This window comes from Acipenser ruthenus, chromosome 50, assembly GCF_902713425.1.
Source record: "Acipenser ruthenus chromosome 50, fAciRut3.2 maternal haplotype, whole genome shotgun sequence".
Taxonomy (NCBI): Eukaryota; Metazoa; Chordata; class Actinopteri; order Acipenseriformes; family Acipenseridae; genus Acipenser; species Acipenser ruthenus.
The window spans coordinates 2,998,897-3,015,721 of NC_081238.1; the positions used below are offsets into that span (position 1 = coordinate 2,998,897).

General features: G+C 36.6%; 2 protein-coding genes across 2 annotated transcripts in view; both read right to left on the reverse strand.

The window, feature by feature from the left end:
• Positions 1-662: 662 nt before the first annotated feature.
• Positions 663-14,127, reverse strand: LOC117404721 (membrane-spanning 4-domains subfamily A member 4A-like). Its single transcript, XM_059015500.1, has 7 exons — positions 14,033-14,127; positions 11,390-11,556; positions 9,224-9,331; positions 4,378-4,434; positions 2,548-2,805; positions 1,456-1,563; positions 663-1,150 (listed from the first exon to the last, which is right to left on the reverse strand). The coding sequence occupies exons 1-7, from the start codon at positions 14,121-14,123 to the stop codon at positions 1,124-1,126; spliced, it is 816 nt and encodes a 271-aa protein (XP_058871483.1). The 5' UTR covers positions 14,124-14,127; the 3' UTR covers positions 663-1,123.
• A 1,862-nt stretch (positions 14,128-15,989) lies between these two features.
• The window catches only part of LOC117407784 (uncharacterized), a 29,027-nt gene continuing 28,191 nt past the window's right edge, over positions 15,990-16,825 (reverse strand). The window contains exon 17 of the mRNA XM_059015476.1: positions 15,990-16,729. Coding sequence (XP_058871459.1) covers positions 16,661-16,729 — 69 coding nt within the window. The 3' untranslated portion in view covers positions 15,990-16,660. The remainder of the gene's footprint in view (positions 16,730-16,825) is intronic.

Here is a 16,825-nt window from a genome sequence, read left to right on the forward strand (position 1 = left end):
CCAAATTGACAGTTAGCACAGTTGTGATAACTCTTCATTTATAATAACCAATGTGCTTAAATTTCACGATAACTGCTTGGAAGCCGTAAAGTTGCTCGCAACTCTAGTTCTTTTTGAGTTTGTTTCAACAAGTTATTTACAGTTTTCAAAATGTTTACAAGATACATTTTTTGAATTGATTGACAGCCCTAATTATATATATATATATATATATATATATATATATATATATATATATATATATATATATATATATCTATATCTATATATATATATCACATAAAACATTGATGTTACCTTTTCTTAATGGCATTAGCTGCCCCTGTGTTTCAGATAAACCTCCCCTTACCTGGTTAGTTTGAAATCCAGTCACCCCAGTCTGTACTGTCATCGAAATCACTCAGTTAACATGCAAACGAGGCCATATGAAGCCTAGAGAGTTATGCTGACTGGAGCATGTCACCACAGTTGCATTACAGGGCAAAGGCAGTTTGCTCATCAAAATGAGGCACATGCACATTGTGCCCTAGTGTTAGAGCAGGGGTCCAATCATGGTCCTGGAGGGCTATTCCACCCCGGGTTTAACAGGTAATTATCTTTAGATACAAATAGAACTAGACCTACGGAAGGAAACTAAAAGTGTTTGCCTATGATGGCATATGAAAATTCTAAGAAACGTTTTATTTTTTTTATTAAGCAAAGCAGTATATCATACAACTCCAAAACATATCTCAATGTATCACTTCCATATACCATTTGCCTACTATGTTTCTTTTTCATTATTGTTACTGAAAACATTAAAATATAAAACCAATATCATAACTGAACATGGGAAACATTTCAGCTTTTAAATACAAATAATCTTATTGAAAATATAAGCAAAACAAGCAAATGATCCAAAGCAAATGAACACGTTTTCATTTTCATATCAATACAAATTCCCCGACAGTTTACACATGGGAGGATTTCATTGTTGTTTAACTTGTTCTGATAATAACACCTTGCAGAGATGAAGTCTTTAGCGCTGGCTAAGCTTTGCTAGAGGAGGCGGAGGGACAGTTGTCTTCTTGACTGCATGCTTCTTATAGTTCAATTGAGCAAATCTGCACCCAGGTCACTGGATTCATGGCTGTTGAAAAGCAACCTCCGGCTGAAAAAGACATTGAAATGCATATTACTGAACTCAGAAGAGTTTCTCTCTCTGTCATTCTCATCTATAATCATACACAATCCCTGCTTTCTACTTTTTTTCCATAGGTGTGTAAATATTTTCAATTGCCCTTTATCCTAGCCAAACCCCAGGCTCTTACATAGAAATGAACAGCAGAGCCATATTATTAAGTTTGTTACATTACACTTAAAGAAAACACACAACAGCATGATTATTCACCCATTGTACAGGTAGTGTGAATAGGATGATGGTGCATGTTTATGTAGAATATGACACACATTTACCATGTCAGTGTAACTGCATTCAGATTTGCATCCAAAGGCTGATGTAGCGATAGCGATGCACATCTCCAAAATGTTCAGCACCAGAAGAACTGCCAGAATGCCTACATGCTGTAAAACACAAATCAGTTCATTCAAAAGCCATTGTCTAGACAGCACATTATAACAAGAATGAAGCCTGTTATAGGATATATTGAATACTGGATGCTGAGGTCCATTATAAGATGATGAATCCAGAGATCTGATGCAGGACTTTGTGGAGTAGTCCTCTCTCAACAATGATCTTAACTTTAAGCAATAGTTACAGATTCGACTGCATTTAAGGGGTGTTATGTCCGTACTATGCATCCTAGTACAGTAATATTATAGATAATAGTAAATATTACATACAAGGCAGTTATAATAATACAATGGGATTTTAACTACTATAATGATCTATAACTATAAAACTCAATTTTAAAGAGTAAGTAGTGGGGTTCCAAAAAATATAGTGTTACACATCCCCACATGTTGCTGCAACTGTTTAAATAACGTACCTGTCATTTTTATTTTCATTGTTAACATCCTGACAACTTTTTACACTTATAACTTTAAAGTCTGTTTCAAAGCTCTTTTCAAAATGTCTGCTCTATGCACTGGGGTTTGAGATCTGTCTTCTAAATCACTGCAGGTAGAGCGATATAAAACAAACTAACATAACAACAAGTGCTCTGGCTTTTCTGTTCTGTACCACATCATGGATCATTATTCCTTATCTGTGCATTAGAGAGGCTATTTTGAAAAGAGCTTTGAAGTTCTAAAGTTCTAATTGGAAGAGGTTGTCAGGATGTTAACAATGAAAAGAATGATTACCTTATTTAAACAGTTGTAGCAACATGTGCGGACGTGTTAAGCTATATTTTGTTAATACATACCCCGCTACTTACTCTTTAAGGTATGTAGAAATCATATAGAATAAAAATCTCACAATAAACAGTGCTGTATGTGAGGGAGTGACAAGTGAATTAGACACAAGAGTTGAAAAGGAAGTGGTAAAAAGGAAAAAGGCTAAAATGATAAGAGAGGTTGAAGATTGCAGGCGGTGCAAACACTTACTATGGTTAGAGAGTATCTACGGAGGTAATCATGCTCTGCAGATCTGTTCAAGTAATCCATGTGGTTAGATAACTGGTCATAATAATCTGCAGATCTGTTCAAGTAATCCATGTGGTTAGATAACTGGTCATAATAATCTGCAGATCTGTTCAAGTAATCCATGTGGTTAGATACTATGGACACGCTTATTGAATAAAGAATAGATCCAACTCCAGCAAAAACAGAACTGACAACGTTCATCCCTAAACATGCCTTCACCTAGAAGTGAAATAAAACAACAACATTACAAATACAAGTTTTATTCTTAATACAATGCATAATCAGATCAATACATTCAGAACTAGGGTCTACATTACCTCTTAAATGATCACATATTCACAAGGGCTACATTTCTAAAAAATAATCTACTTGACCCTTGTCCTTTTTTATTGTGACATGGGTTTAAACAATGATGTGAGAATGGTATTTCACAAGTTCTCATTGTACTTACCTAATAGTGGCCATCCAGGTTACCAGGTGGAACTGGCTCGTTCTACTGGTCTCAGAGGATGGTTACATGTCATTATTTGTTAAACGTTTCCTTTACTACTAATTGCATGTGTGCTGTTAATGTGTTTCATGTGCTTAATTAACCCTCATCAGCAATGAGATCAGCAGTATCAATAGCTTCACTCTTTGTCATATTTGTACAGTTTTAAGTTAAAACAACATTTTTTCTGGTAAAAGATCTATGATTCTTTTCTCCAAATCAATTACTTTGTCAAAGAAAGGTCATAGCTACTATAATTCTAGTAAGACAAGTACGATAACTTAGTCAGCCACGTTTCCAAAATCTAGAAAAGTATAGTAAGGTAACTATATGATGACATCACAATTCTAGAAGAACGCTCCATTCTGGGTGCCAGAAGTCGTTGTAAACCTAGCAATTGTTACAGGTATAATTTCTCCTTTTTAACTATTTGCATAAATGTACCCTTTAATTTTTATTAAAGTGCCAATGCAGACTTCCTAAAGTTGTAAGAAACACTTCACCTCGACTGACGCACTGTACAATGACACGTGAAAGTTATGTGGACAGCTGCACATATGAGTGTTTACAAAGATGACAGTGTGCTGTCCAAGTGCTGGCAAGTTAAGCAAGGGTATGTATGAACAGTAATGAAAAGTTTTAATTTGAGATCCGTCTTTCTTATATCTATCAACTATGTAATTTATGGTGGATACAGACATGTGGAACAATGTTTGTTAGAATACAGGTGGAGCAATGTTTGTTAGAATATTTGGATATTTGTCGCAGCACTAACAAAAATAATATTATTCCTTACCACTATTTTCATGTCACACTACTAAAGTCTCTTCTCGTCCATCTTATTCGTGACAGTAACTATGGCTATGCTTTCTTTGAAATGTCATTTCAAATCTGTGCATCTAAAATTTGACAAACGCTGTGCCCACTAACAGCAAAAAAATGGGTTTCCATTAAAACTGATTTCTAGTGTATAAACTGGTTCACGTGATGACGTCATGGGCGTGGCTAAGGTTATTCTAAGGTTATTCACAAGGTAACAGATAGCAGCTAACAGAAACACTATGAGGAATTGAAATTGAAGCTAAAACAGTAACAGCAATGACTTGCTGGGGGGCTGTTGTGGCTGCACAAAATAACACTGGTGCCTGCATTTGAGAAATGCTGACCTAGGACAAGCTTTAATATTAACTATAAATGAAATAAAAAAATAAATGAATCCGTCGATTTAGAAAAAGTTCAGTTACACAAAAAGTGTTTGTTACAGATTGCAGGTATTTCTATTTGTGTATCGGTATACTGACCAGACCTCTTCTGTGGGTATTATCAGCTGCAACAGCCAGGGATCCAGAGATAATATACTGTAAGAGATACAAGATTTCCATTGTAAGCCATGATTATAAATAACAACTGAGACCTTTAAAAATATTCAGTAGTATGGGATTCCAACAGGCAGGACACAGTCAGAGCAGCACTGAAAGAAACAATCAAAAGCTGATGGGAGGGACCAAGTTCACAGACACACTTGTATAATAATAATAGTTCTCAATGCATGTTAATGAACTACCTTAGTGAAGACACCAATAAATACCTGTGACAGAAATACAATGATTCTTGGTTGTAAATCTCCCTCCCGACCTGTGAGGACGCTAAGCAGCGAGAACAGAGTTCCCTGGACGGGCTGGCCTGACAGTTCTTTCCCAGGGTTCAAGGGAAGTCGGCCAGCTAGAAAGGGGGCGGGACTCCGTTGCACTAATGCATTGGCCCGGAAGGGAAACGACGTGGCAGCTGCAGATTGGAGAGGCAGTTGCACTCGTTTACCAAGGGGTCATGTGTGACGGCATAAAAGGGGGGCGGAGAATCGCAATCTGTTCCTTCGCTTGGTTTATGCACTGAACCTAGGCTGCGTCCCAAACCGCACCCTTGCTCACTCGTTACCTTCACTTGAGGGGCAGAAGTACTATGTTTGCCATCTTAAGGGTTGTCCCAATTCCTTAGGGAACAAGTGAAGGGTCTTTTAAGTGCCCTTCATGGTACCCTTCGACTGAGTGTACAAAACAGTTGTCTTCTGTGGAAATGTTTGTGCTGAAGTCCCAGAACTCTTTGCGTTATAGGCGGAGACAAGTGGGAACAATTTGCAAATATGGCAGACGCAGCTGCACAGAAATGTAATGTAACTGCATTTAGCTAGGAAATTGTAGATAGAGTTAAGTTATTTAACAAGCAAATTATTTGTAAAATGTATGTTGTATTGAGTCGCTTATCTAATAAAATGTATCTTTTTAAATCTGTAATCATGATTTAAATATATGATTAGAAAGTACAGCAAAAAATCTTTTCAGTACATATCGATTGCTGGAATTAATTATCTATCAATGAATTAATTAATGAACTAGATAGGTAGCTACAAAGCTAGCAGATAATATAAGCGAGCAATATATTTAAAAATTGTTGTTATTATTTTTTATGAAATACAGGGACAGAGGAAGAGACCCTAAAACTGATCCTGCTGTGTGCAGCAAACAATGTTCTCTTCATGGGGAAAAGAAACGCCTCGAAGCTGAGCTGGGAGTAACATTTGAAACTTTAATGTAGCCTGCACACTTTTATCATTTCCATTATATGTTTTTGCAGTGATTTAATAAATTAGCTTAGAACCTTTAGCCATTTCGTAGTGATACTGAATATAAAGCTAAATATATTACCTATTGGATTTAAAGTAAAATAGATGTCTCATTATTTAAAATATTATTTAAAACAAAACAAAAAACGTAAATATTAGGCTACATTATGAAATACATGTTCGTAAGATGTGGCAAAGTTTTTTATTTTATTAACCAATATCAAAGTTTTTCAAATTATCTCAAAGTTTAAAAATAACCATATACATGTAAAATGCTCTATATATATCTTGTTCGCTCAGTAGGGCAATAGCGCGGCGAAGACGTCTCCTACTTGCCGAAATCCTTGTCACAGTTCTTTGGAACAGGAATAGTGCAAATGCTACAGCCATTCTTCCAAACTACAATCTGACAACAAAAGATTGTGTAGCTTCTTGCTCAGTCAAAGGTAAAGGCGCTGAAGTGTGTCCAATATTAATGCTTTTAGCTCCACCCTACACTCTACTCCCTCGCTCACCCAAGTGCACACTCTGTGACGTGAGTAAAACTTCACGCGAAGTGTACACTTGTTGAAGGGAATGGTTTGGGAAGCAGCCCTAGAAGGACTGTAAGAGACCCCAGTTGTACAGCTATAAGTGAGTGTTTTGTTTGTTTGTCTGTAATTGTGTTGTCTTGTGAATTATTTAGATGGCTAACACGATTCCGGAGCTGTCACCGAGGGCCAGCACAAAGCCGGAACAACACTTCACCACTGTCACAAATATAAACCTGTATCACCCACCACGAGCACTACTGCACACACCCAGGACTGGTGACCATGTTTGTATTATTGAAGGGCGGATATTGTTTATTATTTGGGACTGCAATCCCCTTGTTATTTACCCCGTGCAGTACACATTGGTGTGTATATGCTGGGGGATTATTGTTTGGTCGCCAGACCTGTAATATACAATAAAGCCTTTTTCCTAACGGATTACAAATCTCTCTGTCTGCATCACTTCTGCACCTGTATCCACTCAGCCACCTGTTCACAATAACCCTACATATACTAATACATATATTTAAGGCTTTAAGAATGGAAATGTATGTTTCATATCATTAACAGAATGGAAATACTTGAATCCATAAGTTTAATTGACAAGACTTAATAAACAACCTCTAATGCAATAAACAGACACCACATTAAGCATTAAATGCTTTAAATAGGATATAGATTATAAATAGCCGTTCTGAATGAAACATTACAAAACAATTCGGTACCATCAGCCAATCAGCTTCCAGCTCTAGTTGGCTTCTATCAGACAGTAGATGTCCTCTGGAACTGTGAATCAAACTTAATCAATCTGCACAAGTGGCTTTTTCATTTTGACTTGCCTTAATGAAAGCTCAGTTCATATCTATTGAACAGCAAATACTAGACAGAGACAATTGGTCCAAATATATTTTATTATTGACCGAAACCTGCCAATCAATTCTTTGCACTTACCAAAGCAACCAATCCTGTACCTGCAGAGTCAGCCAATCATAGTCTGTCTGTCAGCTTGACTGGCGCTCAGTAACATTGTGCTGTTCAGATATCTGGCACTGTTCAGATAAACTATAAGCAACTCTGACAAGTAAAACATTTGTTTAATAAAAACATCGACGGGCACTATCACTTAAATAAACACTTAATATTGTAGGGAAATACCTTTTGAAAAATATCAGAAGGTGCCATTTATAGAAAGAAACATGTTTGTAGCTCAAATCTAAGTAAGGATTGCAATGATAATGCTCAGCAAACAGCTGTACTCTGAACAGGAAACGAGTCTTAGCTGAACAGACTCTGACAAAAATAGGTTGCTAAGGCAACGACAGTTTAAGCCTTGTGGTTGGGACATTTCCAGACAACTAGAAGAACACATTTAGCAGAACAGAGAAGCAAGTGGCTTCCCAGAGTACTGCTGTCAGCTAGAATTAGGAAGACAGCAAACGAGTTAAAAATCACGTAGGCTCTGGGATAGCTGGGTATAAATACCAGCAGAGCAGATGTCTATTTGAGACGCATCCCAAGTCCATCCTGTTCACTTGGAAGGTATGTGCCAGTGCCCTCAGATGGAAAGGCCAAATTGATCAATACCCGACTTCTGTAATGGCTAGTTGCTAATGGTAATGTTACTAATATGTGTGTCACCATAAAGGGAACTATATTAAACTCTTAATCATCCTTTGAACTTGAATCGTAGGTTATAAAATACGATTCCCTACAATATACACTCTCTCCAATTTAACCTTAAATAGATCCAGAAGTATAGATTTAATTGAAATGGCTGAGATTGAAATATATACACTAAAGTAGTTAGAAAAATAAATACAGCATGGCAGAACCACACTCTCAGTCCAAACAGACAAGAGACCATCTGGGTCAAATCCACAGAGCCTAAGCCTTGCCTTGTCTCGCCTCGCTTCAGCCTCTGCCCTCCCCTCTTTACCCTGCAGTGATTGGACCAAGCCGGTTTAAATAAGACAACCACTAAGACAATTGTGAACTATCAAACAGATCAGTGAGTCAATTAGGATCAACACTGCAGTGCAGCCCCTTTACCCTCCAGTGTAATAGTATCTTACCAACTAAACAAGCCAACACTAAAATGTCAAAATGAACGTGTAAACATTACCAAAATGAACTAACTAGTGAAATTATAAAACATAAAGTGAACACACATGTATTTATTAAAAACACCACATACCACAGCAGGAGCCTTTTCACACACGTTAACTCTGGAATTATTTGTTGATTTTTCAAAGTGTTTTTTTGAATAATTATGAATGTGAAATTTGTGAAACTGTTCTAGGCTGTTGTTGAAGAAGCCAAGTAGAACAGAATATTTGCTACTTCTGCATAACTGAGTAAGTCCTTGGTCTATATTTTCCACTGTGGCCAAAATGCAAACTGCCCGTGCCACAGAAATGAGGTATGTGGGCAATTTGCCACAGTGGAAAACCAGGCCACATGATTAGAGAAGATATCTGCATTATATTGACATTTTTGTTGTACATTTTGGTTAAAGTGGAAAAGTACCACTAATTGGGTTTCCATCTTTAAGGTTTAAAAAAATCTATATCAATGAAAAATGTTTGTCTATTTTTATGGAAACACTGTTACTTCCTAAATGTGTGTGCACAAATGTTCTTCTTCAGCTCCCCTAAAAACAGACTGCATGAAAGACAAACAATATATTTAGCAAGGTAAGATCCTGCAGAGAGCCATGCATGAGACTGTTACCCTTGAGAATCTTCTGAAGATGCAGGATGTGAGCTTTCATTTCTGGAACGGTAACCCAAATATTCCGTGCCTACCTCAAGTAAATTGACAGCAATCTTCTAGAAATGTACAGAATCTGGAATCTGATGCTGGATGTAAGGGCTATTTTATTTCTCTGCCCTGTTTGGAGCATACTCTGTAACATTTGAATTGGACATTTCAAATTGTGAAGAAAATCTGGGGTAAAATCCATGAAGAAACGAAGGTATTACTTATTTTCCTTACCCATACACCAGTCCAGAAAGGTAATCCAATGATTCCTGCAAACATGTTCGCATTCATCAGGACAGGACCAAACAACAGACTCACAATCCCAATTATAATTTGCACGACCTTACAAAACAAAAGCAGATTTCAGGATAAGAATACTCAGGAATTTTAACATTTCACACATTTTGCGAATAAATAAAACATTTCATTGGTATTACACATTGTTGTATAAATCGTAGAGCTAAACAATGAATTCAAATGTTGACTTAGATTGTATTAGAGATGTAGGATCTATACTCTAGGGTCCACACAGACTGTGAAATGCACTTGTTTCCAAGATTTTACAGACAAGCATAGTCGGATATCTGCTCAGCTCTTGCAGCTGGTCCTCAGAAACCAGCAAATCAGCTTGAATTGTGTTGGTAAGTCTGTCCTGTTTCTGTGTCCTTGTTATGTTGTCTTTGTGGATTTGGGGTTTATAACATTGAAAATGCTGGGTGAATAGCATGGGCCTGTGCAGGAGCTGGATCTGGACAGTGATATGTTTATTTTTTAACATTCTTCAGAATGAGCAGAGACAGGTTTGCTGAGCGACTTGGCATGGTTGGTCCAAACATTAAAAAAAAAAAAAAAGAGTCTGTCAGTCCAGGCAGTGTCTGTCCGTCTGCTTGAGGAGAGTACTATACATATACATATTTACACAGTCAACTGCACATTAGCATTCTGTAGCGCCCCCTAATAGAATACAAGTCTACTTACAGTGTAACCACATATTTTATTAACGATACAATGTTCCACTATCATTATTAAATATATATACTGAAATTAAATACAACATTTTGAATTTGTTGTTTCTTAACTTTGATAGTAGATGTTATTTTAATGCAAACTTTTTTTTTTTTTAATCAATGCAAACCAGTATATTTGCATGAAAAGTAAGTATTGACCCTAAACTGGCTCAGCGTGTTCTGATTGCCAGTCTGTGCTCCATGTGAGTGCAAGGCAGAGCTGTCTACTGACTGGGAACTGTGGCTGCGCACTGCAACAACTGCTTCAAGACATAGCCAATATGTTTAATTAACTAGACTACTGTAACAAATGCACCATCACACTAAAATGTAGTGTTTCCGTCATATATCTGCATTTGTAGATATAAAGATGATTTATTCACAGGGGAGTGAGGGTCTAAAGCTAAAAACCAAAAGCCACTGTTTGAAACCCTGTTTACCAGATTAAAACGGTTTTACAATATTTAAAACCTCAGTGTTGATCTCACCCCAGTCTTCTTTTCTCTCTGTATCTTTATCATTTTTGATATTTTGAAAATTGCTCAGTTGGACATTCATCACTTATAATGGTGCTCATGATGCTGTTCATTGCCGTGACGATGATGTGAGGGGTAGCGTGCTGGACTGTGATTGGTTAGAGAAATACATTTACAGATCTGTTTTGGACAATGTTGAATGAATGCCATGTGGCCAGTGTGAAAGCCTCCATGACATCCTAATGAAGGAGTGTTGCGCCGGACGCTGATGTTTTGACGTGACGCGCTTGGGGTGAAAGGGCATCTGGGAATTGGATTTTTAAAAGAGAATTGGCCGCATTTGGAATATAATTGTTTTATCTGTGTGTTATTCATGATCTTTGAATTCCAATTCAAGCTTTTGTATTATAACATTGAAACTGACATTGAAAGGCTCAAGATTCATAGCTCTTGAAGACCTGAGACACAGACTGGGGCACATTGTGTCATCAATAATCAAATCAGTTTCACATTCATCTCCTGTGCTTGACTTACCTGCTGCCAACTGGATTGCTGTGCACTGTTTGAGTTACTGAACAGATGTTTGATCTGTATTCTTCACATATACACTATAGTATTATAGTACTGCGTCTTATAGAACTTTTGTTTTTTGGTGAATAAAAAAATAAAAAAATAAAAACATGTCTAAAGTGACTTTTTTATTCAACTAGAATGAATTCACTGAGATGAGAACATTACATTTTCTGTACTATACATGCAGTTTAAACATTTCAATATACTGCTTTCCTGCTGTGCAACCCATGGAAGAAACACTTTACATCGCATACCATATACAGTACTACAGTATTTCTGCCAGTACTGTGCTCTCTATGCTTAAGAAATCGCTGCACACCATGTGTATATAATTGCTGACTTACCCCCAAAGCTTTGGGCTGTCCTCGTAGAAATGTCTGCAGCGGCCCTGGCAGCTGTCTTGCCACTGTTCCTGGTGCAGCCTGGCCAGCACTGCTCAGGGGGTACTTGTGAGTGACGATAACAAACCCTCCAGCTGTTGTTACATGTGAAGCCATGGCGCTTGCCTGGTCTGGTAGCGGCACATTAAAAGAAAAAAAGAAAAAAAAGAAACCCAAATCGAGTTCATTTTTTGGTAATCTGGATAGATTATGGTTGAGATTTTTTTTTCTTCTTGCAAATGTTGAGAAATGTATTCCCTGTGTACAATATTTAACAATATGTTATTCTCAGAATGTTAGCATGTAATGATACGGTATACGACTACATGTAAGAAGTTTTCTGCAGAAATTCACAGAAATTCTCTCGCACATAAATTCTTATTTTTTTCCAATCAGAAATACAGGCTTGTTAATTTGCTTTCATTTATTTTGGTACACAACAGCTTCCACCTAAACTACAGGATGAATCGTGCACACAGAATATAACTACAAAAAACAGTACCCTAAATCCTTCCATGAAGACAGTAGGAAACTGTTTTGCAATATTGAGAGGCCACTGGGCTAAACAATTGGTCGTGGAGTTCAAAAAAAGACGCCAACGAAACATAAAGCACAGCGCCTCATTTCAGCCTCCATACAAAGACAGTAACGAGGAAAAAAAAGTTAGGAAGCTCATTTTAATTCAACCATTTTTTAAAAATATAATAAAGACCTTTTTAAATGAGGGAGAATAAGAACGTAATTACTGGCACTGGTAGCTACAATGACATGCATATCAAATATAAAAAGGATATTATCACTATTAAGTTTTTTTTCAAAACTTTCAGACCCATCTAGGGCCTCTGGGTGAATCGACAAACCAACTATTCCTCTGTCACTGGCAGCTGGCTCTTTGAGCTAATATATATATATATATATATATATATATATATATATATATATATATATATATATGCGCTCAATCCAATCGAGCATCTGTGGGATGAGATGCAACGAGCTATTCAGAGCAGAGATCCACTACCAGCCAACTTGACACAACTGTGGGAAGCATTGGAGTCAACATGGACCAGCATCCCTGTGGAACGCTTTCGACACCTTGTAGAGTCCATGCCCCGACGAATTGAGGCTGTTCTGAGGGCAAAAGGGGGTGCAACTCAATATTAGGAAGTTGGTCCTAATGTTTTGTACACTCAGTGTGTGTATATATATATATATATATATATATATATATATATATATATATATGAAAGCATGACAACCTTTATGTACAAAAATCTTCACTAATATACAATTGAACAAGAACTGTTGAATATTTATTTTCATTTCATACAGTTAAATGGCAGTGTTTATATGATAGTGAAAAATAAATAAATATCAAGATAAATAAATAAATACACAAATTTCTATGTAGTCATTTATTTATACATTTATATCAATGCATTTATTTATTTATGTTTTATTTTTACCAAATATATAGGTCTTTACCATATATATATATATATATATATATATATATATATATATATATATATATATATATATATATATCGTTCAGTATAGCTAATTCTCAGAAATTAATGTTCCTTTTTGTCACGTGGGGACCACAAATAGCGTTACACTCATCAACCAGAATCGAAAGGGGAAACCGTACTTCCTTGCACCAATAGGGACCACAATGAGCATTACACTGACAGGAAACCCAAAATGTTCAGAGTTCAAGATCAAAATCTCAGAATGAGGATGATGATGATGATGAGTGATAGCTCAAAAAATCTCAAATATGTGTCCCGAGAATTCTCAGCCTGCTGACTTCATCTTTCAAAATACTGCTTCTTTCAACTAATTGTGTAGCACTGACAGTTAACATAACACGCTTGCAAACTGAAGGTTTCAAATCCCACATATACCAGACTTTTTTATATTTATATAAGAAAGTTTTTTTTGCAGGCAAATGTTCCATTTTAAAACAGAAATAAATAATTTAATATAAATGATATAGACGTCACAATAAGTGTGTTCCCCACTATATTTCCATGTTGACAAAACAAGTTAATTGTCATTAAAATCAGATGTAATATACATATGGATGGATAAAAGTGCCTGGGGGTCTGTAAAAATACGGTGGAAGAACAAGAAAAAGAGAGAAGAAGAAGGACATTTTCTACCTTTGGTGACTTATTTCTCTTACTTTATCACAGGTATTTTTTTTCTACATTTCACATTAGATTGTTGAGAACTACAAATTAAATGTGGAATGGTGCTTTTTGGCTGATTTACTTTTGCTGTGCCAATACCCTGAAAACAAGTAAAGTATCCATGCTGTATAGACAGTAACTGGCAGTTCTCACACTTCCTGTCAATATAAGGTTCCAGCTGTCCGTATATTGGATGGATATGGATGGCTGGAGCCTTGCCACATATTCGAAATCACTACGCTGTTTCACAGACTTGAAAGCACCCCATTTTAGCGTGATATTATAGATTTATTGATTATCGTCCCAACAGTTGCTACCACTGTATGTGGAACTGTCTGTGACTGAATCATTAACTTGTGTAAAGCGTTTAAACACTTTTATATATATGAGAAAATCCAGGATCATTAATTACCTGTGTGTCTTCTGGGTTCTTTCACCTCTGGTGAGATACCAGAGTAGATATCCTGGTCTGGTATCTGCAGCCCACTGTAAATGTGTTCCATCTCGATAGCTAGTCATCTAATGAAGAGAGGAAGAGCTGCCCCTGTTCCTAAGAAGATTGTGACTTTCACATTCACACATTGTGACCAATCAGTGCAGGCTTATTTTAAGATGTTTCCAGACCACATCAGGAAGTGGTTTAAAGCTGAAAATACAGCTCTAAGGGCAGCGTGCATTGAAGTGCTACTGTGGTCTGGACATGTATTTGTGGTCTTTATTTCTTCTGCAGAAATAATAAGCATGGCCGGATGTACATTTAAAATGAGATCCATCAGTAACATGAAAAGTTTCTCACTGTGACCTACTTTACCCTGACATGTTATTAGGACCTGCACCCTGTATCGAGTTGAAAAAACATTTGCAGTAATCACAGCCTTGACTTGATGTGACATAGACTCAACAAGCTGGAGTGATGAATGCATCATTCATCATTGAGATCTGGGGATTGTGGTGGCCATGAAAGATGCCTGAAGTCTCTGTCCTGCTCCTGCCCCTGCTTCTGGCACTGGGCATGGGTGCATTATCATCTGCATCAGGGTACAAGTGCAGCATTGTTGAGTGCACTTGATCTGCAGCAGTGCTTAAGTAACCTACAAAATTTGTTCAGTAATCAAGGGATCCAGGATATACCAGGAGAACATGCCCTACATCATGGCGATGCCAGATCCAATGGGGCAGACAGCTGCTGATAAAGTGGACAGAAAGGGTAAATCCACTCTATGTACATGTAAAAATGTACCTTTGACATACAGGCAGCAAACTGAGTGCCTCCATTTACTCCCAGATTCAAAAAGGAAACAAAAAGCTGTTGTATGATGGTGAAAAACACTTTTGAGCTTTGAAACTGAACTAGTTTGGACCAATTTATTATATGTTCACGAGTGTATTAACAATTTCACTCAAAGTGAGTAAAAAAGAAGAAAAGCTTATATATTGAACACGATTTTGTTTTAATTGAATTGGTTCAGTCAAGGTGAAAGTGGTGCAGGTGCTACAGATATAATCAATATTTTGATTCTTGTGAAAGATATTTTAATGAGAAGCTACTGAACTCATTTTTTCAGCTGTTTATATAGACTGTATATAGTAGAGATACAGGAGTACAAACTGAAAAACCTACTACTAGTGCTAGACATGGGAGCGTTACCGAACAGCAATGGAAATAGAAAGACAATTAAAAAATACCCCTAAACAAACAGATTGGGCAGTTTATGTTTTTCAACACTGGTTAAAGGAAAATAATTTAAATTACATTTTTGAAGTAAACACTTGCCAGCCTTTAAATGCATATCTTCACAAATTTTATATTACACAAATCATTCATTTAGGTCCAGTTATTGTCCAGCACTAGTTTACAAATCAGGGAAATGTCTGTGACTGCTTATCGATGTGGAAGTAGCCTTAAAAGTTACTGGAACATCAACGAAGTACAACGCAAAACCTGGCCAAGCACTGTCTTCTGCAGGAGACGTTCAGTCAGCATCTTCAGCAAGATCACACTCCTTCTACTGTCCAGTTACAAGCAACTTTCCCAGAAGCATTAATAATAACAACAATAATAATAACTGCGCAATATCTGGAAATATTCAAATCCATTACCAATGAAAAGACATAATAATAATAATAATAATAATAATAATAATAATAATAATAATAATAATAATAATAATAATAAACACTTGCACAATAATTTTTTCCCATCTTTATTCTCAGTTCATTCAAATAAATGTATACAGTTTTAAAAGCGCTGATTTGTACACTCATTTCACAGAGCTATAGGACTATATTTTGTAGAACGTGCTTTTCAGAGTGCTTATGTGAAAACAAAATACAGTCAATGTTTGTGTGTGTGTGTGTGTGTGTGTGTGTTTATATATATATAGTATATCCATTTCACAATTTGAGCATTTACACATTATCAAAGAACAAAATTAAAGCAATTGTTTTCCTCAAATTGCGAAACGGAAAATATCAAACAAGCAAAGAACGAAACAAAAAAGAAGAAATGGTTATTAGAGGTTTTGAGCAAATCATTCTGCTCAAATTGTGAAATGGAAAAATACCAAACAAGCAAAGAACGAAACAGATAAGAAGAGACAGCTTCTTTGGTCTTTGAGTAAAGCGATATAATCAAATTGCGCAATGTGCTTTGAGCACATTTCTCCCGACCTCTCACCTTATCCCATAACCCTTTGTGCGCAGTGTGACAGAACGAAGTAAAGGCGGAGTCGAGTATCTTGGTCATAGATAAATAATTTATTTGGACAAAACCCAGATTTATTTTCCCAGATTTAATTGCTAACCTCAAAGATGTATTTCCAGATTTTATTGTCAAATTGATTTTAAATGTTGCATTTGTGACAAGCGTTTTCAATAAATTATATCTGAAATCTAAATTCTCTGGGTGTATGCCAACTGTACATTTCATTGAGGAAGGTGAATGGGGTCGTTGTGTTGTGCGTGTGGTAATTGTGACTTGTACTATATAACGTTTGTTTTCTGTTTTTCTTTTAGACTGTGGGTCGACTGTTTGATGTCTTCAACCACAGAAACCCAGGGACTGGAGGACACAAGCTGCACTCCGCCACATCATAGCACCAGTGGTTTTCTGCAGGAAACAAGAGCCTATTTGTTATCCTTTAAAGACAAAAGACAACAAGCCAAACTATTGCACAGCAAGGTAAATTATCATTTATGACTTACA